The sequence below is a fragment of the Hemitrygon akajei genome, unplaced genomic scaffold (genome assembly GCF_048418815.1).
Source record: "Hemitrygon akajei unplaced genomic scaffold, sHemAka1.3 Scf000076, whole genome shotgun sequence".
Taxonomy (NCBI): domain Eukaryota; kingdom Metazoa; phylum Chordata; class Chondrichthyes; order Myliobatiformes; family Dasyatidae; genus Hemitrygon; species Hemitrygon akajei.
The window spans coordinates 3,578,077-3,590,102 of NW_027331962.1; the positions used below are offsets into that span (position 1 = coordinate 3,578,077).

A 12,026-nucleotide genomic window follows, 5' to 3' on the forward strand; every position below is an offset into this window, starting at 1 on the left:
GGGAGATCCAGTTGGTACCTCCGTTCGAGGAGATGGATGCCGATAAGTTCTTCCTCCATTTTGAGAAAGTGGCTGTGAATCAGAACTGGCCTAAGGGGAAATGGGCTGTTCTGGTACAGAGCGTACTTAGGGGGAAGGCTCAGCAAGGGTATTCGGCATTGTCCATGGATGAGTCTAAGGACTTATGAGGAAGTAAAAAGGGCTGTACTGAGGAGTTACGAGTTGGCGCCAGAGGCATACCGGCAGAAGTTCTGGAACTTGAGAAAGCCGTGGAACCACACGTATTTAGAGTTTGTCCGTGAGATGCAAATGTATTGTGAGCGTTGGTGCGCCTCAAAAGGGGTTATTGGAGATTATGATAAACTGTTACAGTTAATACTGATGGAGCAATTTAAAAGTTGTATCCCTGAGAGTATGAAGACGTACTTGGATGAGAAGGAGACAGAGAGTTTGTCTGCAACTGCGAAGTTAGCAAACAAGTATACTTTAACCCACAAGTCAAAGATGTCCTCAAATGAGAGTTACCAGACAGGCAGTAGGGACGGTAGAGAAAGCCCACCGGCTAAGGCAGAAAATAAGCCGGGAGCTGGTGGAAAAGGTAAGGAGGAGGAAAAGCAGGCTGGAAGGAAGGTTCCTAGCTTTACCTGTTATAATTGTGGGAAAGCTGGTCATATGGCATCTAAGTGCTTTTCTCCGAAGAAGGAGACAGGAAAAGGGAAAACAGCAATCCCTACAGGATGCATTGAGTCGGTCAGCAGATCGATGGGCAAGGCAAAGGTAGATAGAGCACAAGAGGGGCGTGAGAAGTTTATCTCGGAAGGGACGGTGTATGTGAAGGAAGGAGAAACCCCAGTTCCCGTGCGGATCTGGAGAGATTCTGGGGATGTGTATTCAGCAGTGAAATTAACAAGTAAGCCAATGAGTGCTGAGGACCCGCCCATAGATTCCAAGATTTATCCCGCATGCGCAATAACTCGCAGCATGTCTAGAAAGGCGGCTGAGACAGGAGCCAGTTGAAATGAGTCCAGTTTTGATTTGGCGGAGGCGTTTTTACCGACCCTGTACCAAGAGGGGTTAGAGGGTGGTAAAACGGAGGATAGTGGATCTAAGGAGAGTAAAGGAGAGGAGTTAGATTTACCCTTAGTCAGGAGGGAATTTATAGAGGCACAGAGGAAAGATGAGAAACAGATATGGCAGTTAGAAGGTCCAGGGTTGGACAAGGATGATCTGTCTGGCTTGACAGAGCAGTTTGCAGTTGAAGAATTGAAATGTGTTCCCGATAATGATGTAAGGGCTGACGTAGATGAAAAGAATGCCGCTACCTTGAGGGAGTCTGCTGGGTTAGCAGACTAGGTTGATTTAACCCGCAAGGTGGAGTTTACTCCGAAGGGGAGTTGCCCAGAGAGTAACTGGGAGGATCAGGGGAACTTAGAATTTGAAAAAGGGACTGGTATTGAAAGCCTGGAAGAGGTAGATGTCCCGTTTGCGTGTGTCAAGGGTGTGAAGGGTGTGGATGCACAGGGTACTGAACCTAGTATTGAAACTCAGGAAAAGTATGAGGTATCTGATTTAGTTGAAAAGGAATGCAGTCCTTTTGGGTCAGATGGACTTGGTTCAGTGAAGAAAGGGTTAACGGTACCAGTGGAAAGTGAGAATTCTCAGTTGTTTGTGTTAGAAGGTGTGTTAAAAGTTAATGATGAGATGAAAGCTGGTGATGTGAATATTATTGAAGGAGAAGGGAAAGGTTTTGTTCCTAAATTGAATAAAGAAAATTTAAAGTCTGAATTTGTTTTAGAAAGATTGACAAAAGTGAAGGGACCGTTAACTGAACAATGCTTGTTAACAATGTGCCTGTGAATCAATTACAGTTTGTTTGGAAATTTAAGGGTAAACAACTTATTGTTATTCAAGTATGTGATTTGGAGAGGCAGAACTTGAACTGTTGTATTGACCAAGAGGGATCATCTGCAGCTGTTAAACTGAAAACAAATAGAATGAAAGATCCTGAAGATAAAATTAATGACTTGCTTAAAATTAACGTATTGTGTGGAGGTTCAGCAAATGGGCTTTGTTTGCTAAACATTTGTGATAAGATAGCTCCTGTGAAAGGAGTCTGTGAAGGCCTATTCCACACTGGTGAGCGAGCTAACTACGTGAGAGTTAAGTGGAAAAGGGACAAAGGTTGACCAATTGCTACTTTGAATAACAGGGTCTGGTTTTGAGGGAATTTGACAAAGCATGTGAAAGATAAAAAATACACCATGAAAGATTGACTGTTTGAATGTTAAGTTTAACAGTAAAATAGAGATTAGTATTTGCACAAACTTTTATAATGTACCGCAATATAATCACACATGTATTGGTTCACATTTTGTAATATACACCTAAGCTAAGAACACAACCCTTTTAGTATTTTTTTTGGCTAACATGAAAAATAAAAATAGGAGATTACTAAGTTGGAGTCTGTTGTTACAGGAATTTTATATTAAAATACAACATGTGAAGGGGAGTGATAATGTTATTGTTGTTGTTTATCGAGATGTTAATTTGAACGTGTATCTGTATTGTTCTTGTAGTTAAGGCAACTTCTGTATTTTTGTTAAACTCTGTAATTCAGTCATGTGCTTTATTAGTTAATTTTCCCCTGGCGAAAATTCCCAGAAGGATGGGGGTGTTATGAGTGATGAACAGACCTGATGGCCAATGGGGTACAGAGTTGACCACCCGCCCCCCGAGAAACACGAACTATTACTGTTGCTATGCTGACCATGAGAAAGAGACGAAAAACAGGCAAGAACATTTGCTACAGATAAGAGAGGGGAGAGAGACTGTTGATTTACTGTATTATGACTTCTGCAAGGGTTTTTTATCTTCTACTATTTTGCCCATAAAAATTCCTCAGTGGATTGAAGGAGTGGCCTTATTTAATGGACAGAGTCATTCAGGAGTGATGGATAGCTGAGTCCCCGTTAGTTGGGATAAAAGACAGATCTGGAGAGACACCCTCCAGACACGCCAGTGGACCCTGATTGAGTGTTGGAACCCACAAGAAAGGTGGGGGTTTCGGAGACCGAACCAGGAGATCGGTCAGTAAAGCTCACAGGGTAAAGCAGCAGGCCGGTGGAGTCTTGTGTGTGTGTCCACCCATGCCAGAGTGACGAGTCCACCACAGAAGAACGGTCTAGCAGAAGGACGGAGAGGTCATAACTGAATGACCACACCGATACGACGGAATAAGAAAGCAAAGGAAGGTTTGCCTGATTGTAGCTTTTACATCTCTCTCTCTCTCTCTCTCTCTCTCTCTCTCTCTCTCTCTCTCTCTCTCCATCTCTCTCTCTCTCTCTCTCTCTCTCTCTCTCTCTCTCTCTCTCTCTCTCTCTCTCTCTCTCTCTCTCTCTCTCTCTCCAAAGATTAAAATACAGCCACCATAACGACATCAGCACTCATGAACTGAACTGAACTTTATAATTTTCTATGACAATTTATTTACCCCTAGACATCGACAGAGCTTGTTTATTATTGATTATTATTATTCCTACACTTTTAGGTTTATTACTGCTAACTTGTTTTATATCTATATCTGCATTATTGATATGGTTTTGCTTATGTTTATTAATAAACACCTTTAAATATAGTACCACCAGACTCCAATGGATTCTTCTTTCTCTGCTGGTTAGACACCCAGTTACGGGGTACGTGACAAGTTTGTAATATCATCCAGATAAGCTATTGTTACAGAAATGATGCAAAGTTCAGTGTCAGTGTCAATGTAGTGGAGCCAATGAAAATTGTTATCTCACACAGCCGAAAAAGTGCAAACTGGGGAACATCATAAAAACATGAATTGCAAACCAAACAATGAATAAGAACACAGATCTGAATTCCGTAATCAGCACCGGACTCGACATTACCAGATAGAAACACAGAAACATAGAAAAGATGCAGCACAATACAGACACTTGGGTCCACAAAGCTGTGCCGAACATGGCCTGACCTCAGAAATTCCCTCGGGCTACCCATAGCCCTCTATTTTACTAAGCTCCATGTACCTGTCCAGGAGCCTCTTAAAAGACCCTATCGTATCGGCCCCGACCATCGGCGCCTGAAGCTCATTCCACGTCCTCACCACTCTCAGGGTAAAAACCATACCCCTGACATCGCCTCTATACCTGCTTCCAAGCACCTTAAAACTATGCCCTTTCGTGCTAGACATTTCAGCCCCGGGAAAAAGCCTCTGACTATCCACACGATCAATGCCTCTCATCATCTTGTACAACTCTGTCAGGTCACCTCTCATTCTCCGTCGCTCCGAGGAGAAAAGGCCGAGTTCACTCTACCCATTCTCATAAGGCACGCTCCCCCAATCCAGGCAACATCCTAGTAAACCTCCTCTGCACCGTCCCTGTGGTTTCTACATACTTCCTTCAGTGAGCCGACCGGTATTGAGCACAGTACTACGTGGGGTCTGTTCGAGTTCCTATATGGCTACAACATTACCTCTCGGGTTTTAAACTCAATCCTTATGGTGTCTTAAGCACAGAGGCAACGAGTACAGCAGCTTTGTGTGTGTTACAGTAATATACTCGAACGCAAGATCCTTCAGAGTCTTACCATTGATGTTATATTCTGCCTTGACATCTGACCTAACGGAATGAACCACCTGACACTTATCTGTGTTGAACTCCATCTGTCACTGCTCAGCTCAGTTTTGCATCCTGTCAACGTCCCGCTGTAACCTCTGACTGTGCTCCACAGTATCCACAAAACCTCCAACCTTCGTGTCGTCAGAAAACTTACCAAACCATCCCTCCACTTCCTCATCCAGATCATTTATAAAACATCACTAAGAGTAAGGGTCCCAGAACAGATTCCTGAGGCACTCCACTTGTCACCGACCTCCGGTGGAGAATAAGACCCGTCTACAACCACTATTTGCCTTCAGTGTGCAAGACAGATCTGGATCCACAAAGCAATGTCCCCTTGGAGAAGGGGGCAAGGATCCAGGTTTCTAGATCATTGGGAACTCTTCTGGGGCAGCTGTCAACTGTACAAACAGGACGGGTTGCACTTAAATCCTGGCAGGAAGGCAGGCAAAGGCTATTGGGAGGTGATTTTTATAAATGAGCTGGATGAGGAAGTGGAGGCATGGGTTAGTAAGTTTGCTGTAGACACAATGGTTAGTGTGGAGGTCGGTCAGAGGTTAGAGCGGGACATTGATAGGATGCAAAACTAGCCTGAGAAGTGGCAGATGGAGTTCAATCCTTATAAGTGCGAAGTCGTCCATTTTGGTAGGTCAAATATAATGGCAGAATCTAGTATTAATGGCAAGACTCTTGTCAGTATGGAGGACCATGGGGATCTTGGGGTCCCAGTCCATAGGACGCTCAAAGCAGCTGCGCAGGTTCACTCTGTGGCTAAGAAAGCGTAGGGTGTATTGGCCTTCATCAATCGCGGAATTGAATTTAGGAGCCGAGGTAAGGTTACAGCTACATAGGACCCTGGTCAGACCCCACTTGGAGTACCGTGTTCAGTTCTGGTCGTCTCACTACAGGAAGGATGTGGAAGCCACAGAAAGGGTGCAGAGGAGATTTACCTGGATTGGGGAGCATCCCTTATAAGAATAGGTTCTAATAGGTTTCAGGCATTCAGTTGAATTGCACGGGCCTGGCCGCACCAACACCGTTAAACATACGACTTCAACAAAGGGAGGAACGAACTACCTACCGAACACATTGATTTGCGTGGCTGAGGCATTGTTCCTTTTTGTAACGCTGTTAGAGGCCTCACAAGTATACTTTCCCGCGTTGCTCACAGAGATGCTGTCGAGGATGACCTCCTGCCCATTGTGTAGGTGGGCACCGTTCAGTTGCCAATTCAATTCAGCATCTGGGCGGGACTCTGTGAAACATGTTAACCTGAGGGAGCTTCCGGCAACGTGAAAAGAGGAGTTCGGTTGAGTGATGATATATGGACGATCCGGTCCGTCTAAAAGAAACGGACAAAAGGGATTGTAACAAATCACACAGGAGATACAACAGAGTTCCTCAGCGAGAAAGGAAGAACAGCCCACTACCAGAGAAAGCGCTCCTACACACCGGCGAATGCATTCGTCTGGAAGCCACGCGCGGGAAAGAGGAGAGTCGGGACACAGTGTCAGATTATCCACGTTTTATGAAACTATGAATTGCACAGTTACCTCATATCCCAAAACCGGTCTCCTCCTCCAAGCTGGATACAATGCACGCCAGTCATTAGCGTATCGTTTTGTATAGCTTCCCTCGCTGTGTGTGTTTTGTGGAAGAGAGTTCAACATTTTTTTCCAAACAAAATACCCAACACCTCTCTCTGCAGGGACAGGTAAGGCAACTCGGAGTGTAGATGCAATAACTCATGTAATCAGGGTTCGGGCCGAATGTCATGTGGGCACACACTATACTGTCAAGTCACTGACGACATGTGCAATTATTGGGACACTCCAGTTTACAGCGTGTTACGGTAGGACGCGTTTTCAGTTCCAATATTCTAGGTTTAGTCTCTATCAGTGAGGACCGGTGGCTGTAACACCACTGCACATTGTGATTTTCATCCAGATCTAACTTCCCGCTTCCACATATGCACTGAAGCAATGTATCCCCACCTCGTCGTAGCTATGGACATTTGCCAGAAGGGTTGTGGGGTTGATAAGGGCTGTGAGCGTTTTACACTCTGAACTTCCCCTGTCCCTTCCGGTGACCGGAATTATTATCAAAGTCCCTAAACGGCCTTACACAGCGCTGTTGGATTCAATGGTCCATTTGTCCAAAAAATAACATCTTTGCCCTCACTGTACCAAGTCCGGATCAGCTTCCATTGTGTTGAGATAACACAAACCAGAATTAGAATTTTGCAGAGATGATTTCGATTTGAGTGAATAGAACTGAAGTGACACACAAAACTCAGCAGAGTCAAATCCAAATTTAATGAACATCACAATTGCCTTTGAGCCGTGGGCATTGGAATTGTTCAAAACACATTGTTTTGTGTGAAGACCCATGCAGGACAGACCAGGCTATCCTGCACCTTTCTTTCACCTGAAGTACAGATTTCAACCGACACAGTGTTAGCTTAACCGTCGCCGAAATAAGACACGGATTTCAAACTTAACTGTGATATAATAGGTAACTACCGGAGTCTCGGGACACTTACAGTTGACATTAAGAGAAAACGGAGCGCTCGTGATTTCGTTAATCACATTGCTTGCTCTACAGGTGAAATTTCCGTCTGTCCGTAGCACTCCAGAAACAGTGAGTGTGCTGTTATCTTCATTCAGAACAATCCTGCCTCCAGGAATTATCTTGTTATTCTCCTCAAGCCACAGGTAAGAGACATCCGTGCCTGTTGCGGAGCAGGTTAGTCTGACGGTGTCGCTGTACTCAATCAGTCTGGTGGCATTAGATGTAACAATGACATTGGAAACAGGTTCTGTTAAAACATAGGGGATTGGTTAGTGCACGACACAAGAATAGAATCTGCTGGTTTATGAATTCCGTTACGAATCTGAAAATGAAATCAATCATTTATGATTCCATAATAAGTAAACATTTATAAGTTATTCAATCTGATGGACATGATGTTTTGAGATGGACGTGACAGGGTTCGGGGAAAATTGCGAAGGTTGGAGGTTGGCTAACTGTGATCCATTCATCGCGACCAGTGGGAAGTACAAGCATACACGGTACAGGAACCGTGGTGTACAAAGGCCGTTGTAAACAGAGTCAAGAAGGAAACACCAGCTTACGAAAGTTTCAACAAACAGGGTAATGATAGAGATCTAGAAACCTGTCAGATAAGCAGGAAGGAGTTTAAGAATAAATTAGGAGCGCCAGAAGTGGCCATGAGAAGGCCTTGCCAGACAGGATTAAGGAAAACCCCAATTCATTCTACAAGTATGTGAAGAGCAAGAGGATAAGACGTGGGAGAATGGGACCAATCAAGTGAGACAGTACAAAAGGGTGTATGGGACCGGAAGAGGTACTTAATGAAAACTTTGCTTCCGTATTCACTACGGTTAAAGATCTTGGCGATTGTACGGATGACCTGCAGAGGACTGAAAAGCCTTTGCCGATAGATGTTAGGGAATAGGATGTACTGGAGATTTTAGATATCATTAAGTTGGATAAGTCACCTGGACCGGAAGGGATGCATCCCAGGAAACCGTGGGAGGCGAGGGAGGAGATTGCTGAGCCTCTGGCGGTGATGTTTGCATCATCAATGAGGACGGGAGAGGTTCCGGAGGATTGGGGAGTTGCTGATGTTGCTCTCGTATTCAAGAAAGGGAGTAGGGATAGCCCAAGGAAATTACAGACAAGTGAGTCTTATCAGCTTGATTGATTTTTTGAAGATGTGACGAAACACATTGATGAAGGTAGAGCCGTAGATGTAGAACGTATGGATGGGTTCGTAAATTTGTTGATGACGGAAAGACAGGGTTGTTGTGAATAGTGTGGAGGGCTGTCAGAGGCTACAGCAGGACACTGATTGGATGCAAAACGAGGCTGAGATGTGAGAGTTCAACCCAGATAAGTGTGTGGTCGTTCATTTAGGTAGGTCAAAGTGATGGCAGAATATGGATATTAATGGCAAGGATCTTGGTAGTACGGATGATCAGAGGGACCTTGTGGTCCGAATCCAAAGAACAGTCAAAGCCGCTACGCAGGTTGACTCTGTTGTTGAGAAGGCGTACGGCGCATTGGTCTTCATCAACCGTCGGATTGAGTTTTAGAGCTGAATGTAATGTTGCACCTAGAAAGGAACCTGGAGAGACCCCACTCGGAGTATGGCGCTCATTTCTGGTCTCCTCACTACAGGAAGAACGTGGACACCATAGAAAGGGTGCAGAGGAGATTTACGAGGATGTTGCCTGGATTGGGGAGCATGCCTTACGAGAATAGTTTGAGTGTACTCGGCCTTTTCTCCTCGGAGCGACGGGGGATGGGTGGTGACCTGATAGAGGTGTAAACGATGATGAGAGGCATTGATCGTGTGGATCGTCAGAGGCTTTTTCCCACGGCTGAGATGGCGAGCACGAGAGGGCACAACCAATCAACATCCTTTGCACTTTTCTTTTCTCAGCAGTGGATCTAGAACGGCTGCAGTCTTACTCGCTCTGCACTGGGACTCGTATCGTCTGAACAATATTGACACTCATCACAGGCTGCATATCTCCATTCAACACAAACCACTGCTTTTTACCATGTATGTCAAAGGTTTGGACTACAGGATTAATGGATTTGTGGCTAAATTTGCCGATGATATAAAGATAGGTGGAGGAGAAATAGCGTTGAGGAAACAGAGAGTCTTCAGAGAGACTTAGATAGTTTAGGGGAATTGGCAAAGAAGTAGCAAATGAAATACTATGTTGGAAATTGTCTGGTCATGCACTTTGGTGAGCAAATAAACGGTCAGACCATTATTTAGATGGAGAGAGAATTCAAAATGCAGAGCTGCAAAGGGGGTTTGGCGGGCCTTGAGCAGGATACACAAACGGATAACCTCCAGGCTCAGGTCAAGTCAAGTCAAATCATTTTGTATTGTCATTTCGACCATAACTGCTGGTACGGTGCACTGTAAAAACGAGACCAAGTCACCTCTATCTATCCCCCTCATAATTTTAAATACCTCTATCAAATCCTCCCTCAACCTTCTACTCTCCAAAGAATAAAGACCTAACTTGTTCAATCTTTCCCTGTAACTTAGGTGCTGAAACCCAGGTAAAATTCTAGTAAATCTTCTCTGTACTCTCTCTATTTTGTTGACATGTTTCCTATAATTCGGTGACCAGAACTGTACAAAATACTCCAAATTCGACCATACCAATGCCTTGTACAATTTTAACATTACATCCCAATTCCTATACTCAGAGTTCTGATTTATAAAGGCCAACATACCGAAAGCTTTCCTCACCACCCTGTCCACATGAGATTCCACATTCAGGGAACTATGCACCATTATTCCTAGATCACTCAGTTCTACTGCATTCTTCATGCCCTACCATTTACCATGTTTGTCCTATTTGGATTATTCCTAACAAAATGTAGCACCTCACACTTATCAGCATTAAACTCCATCTGCCATCATTCAGCCCACTGCTCTAACTGGCCTAAATCTCTCTGCAAGCTTTGAAAACCTACTTCATTATCCACAACGCCACCTACCTTAGTATCATTTGCATACTTACAAATCCAATTTACCACCCCATCATCCAGATCATTAATGTATATGACAAACAACATTGGACCCAATACAGATCCCTCAGGCACACCACCAGTCACCGACCTCCAACCTGACAAACAGTTATCCACCACTACTCTCCGCAATCTCCTATCCAGGCACTGTTGAATCCATTTTTCTACTTCTATATTAATATCTAACGATCGAACCTTCCTAACTAATCTTCCATGCGGAACTTTGTCAAAGGCCTTACTGAAGTCCATATAGACAACATCCGCTGCTTTACCGTCGTCAACTTTCCTCGTAACCTCTTCAAAAAACTCAATAAGATTTGTCAAACATTACCTTCCACGCACAAATCCATGCTGGCTACTCCTAATTAGATCCTGTCTATCCAGATAATTATAAATACTATCTCTAAGAATATTTTCCATTAATTTACCCACCACTGATGTCAAACTGACAGGTCTATAATTGCCAGGCTTACTTCTAGAACCTTTTTTAAACAATGGAACCACATGAACAATACGCCAATCCTCCGGCACAATCCCCGTTTCTAATGACATCTGAAAGATCTCCGTCAGAGCTCCTGCTATCTCTACACAAACTTCCCTCAAGGTCCTGGGGAATATCCTGTCAGGACCGGAGATTTATCCACTTTTAAATTTCTTAAAAGCGCCAGTACTTCCACCTCTTTAATTGTCATAGGTTCCATAACTTCCTTACTTGTTTCCCACACCTTACCCAATTCAATATCCTTTTCCTTAGTGAATACCGAAGAGAAAAAATCGTTCAAAATCTCTCCCATCTCCCTCGGCTCCGCACATAGCTGACCACCCTGATTCTCTAAGGGACCAATTTTATCCCTCACTATCCTTTCGCTATTAATATAACTGTAGAAACCCTTCGGATTTATTTTAATCTTACTTGCATAGCAACCTCGTACCTTCTTTCAACTTTTCTAATTTCTTTCTTAAGATTCTTCTTACATTCTTTATATTTCTCGAGCACCTCATTTACTCCATGCTGCCTATATTTAATGCAGATATCTCTCTTTTTCCTAACCAAGTTGCCAATATCCCTTGAAAACCATGGCTCTCTCAAACTTTCACCCGTTCCTTTCAACCTATCAGGAACATAAAGGTTCTGCACCCTCAAAATTTCACCTTTAATTGACGGCCATTTCTCTATTACATCCTTCCCATAAAACAAATTGTCCCAATCCACTGCTTCTAAATCCTTTCGCATCTCCTCAAAGTTAGCCTTTCTCCAATCAAAAATCTCAACCCTGGGTCCAGTCCTATCTTTCTCCATAATTATATTGAAACTATTACCATTGTGATCACTGGACCCGAAGTGCTCCCCAACACATACCTCCGCCAACTTACCTATTTTACTCCCTAACAAAAGATCCAAAACTGCCCCTTCTCTAGTTGGTACCTCTATGTATTGCTGTAAAAAACTATCAAACACGGTTTGTCAGGAGCTGCAGCTGGATGCACCTTTTGCAGTTGTAATCATCAGGGACAACAGTGCTCGCCCTGACTTCTTACATACTGCAAACGGAGCACTCAACAGTCCTAACTGCTGCCTCCATTACCTACTCCAAATCTAATTAGATTAATTAAAGGAGTTTACCCGTCCTTACCTCACCTGGAGTGAAGCTCGTACTCAGCCTCTGCTCGCTATTTAAATCCTCCCGCTGCCTCACGGGCCGACTTTCACGCGCTTGCGCAGTTGTGCCCCGTTCAGACCTCGCCTCTGCCAGTTCTCGCCGAAGCCTGATTGAGGCAAAGCCGACCCACTCTGCCTCAGTC

General features: G+C 44.1%; 2 protein-coding genes across 2 annotated transcripts in view; both read right to left on the reverse strand.

Moving 5' to 3' along the window:
- LOC140722389 (uncharacterized) overlaps positions 1 to 12,026 on the reverse strand; it is a 278,780-nt gene that overhangs the window by 90,717 nt on the left and 176,037 nt on the right. The gene's annotated exons all lie outside the window — the stretch shown is intronic.
- LOC140722373 (cell adhesion molecule CEACAM5-like) overlaps positions 1 to 12,026 on the reverse strand; it is a 41,503-nt gene that overhangs the window by 28,472 nt on the left and 1,005 nt on the right. Inside the window, exons 3-4 of the mRNA XM_073037129.1 lie at positions 7,186 to 7,461; positions 5,725 to 5,985 (exon numbers count right to left, since the gene is read on the reverse strand). Coding sequence (XP_072893230.1) covers positions 5,725 to 5,985; positions 7,186 to 7,461 — 537 coding nt within the window. The remainder of the gene's footprint in view (positions 1 to 5,724; positions 5,986 to 7,185; positions 7,462 to 12,026) is intronic.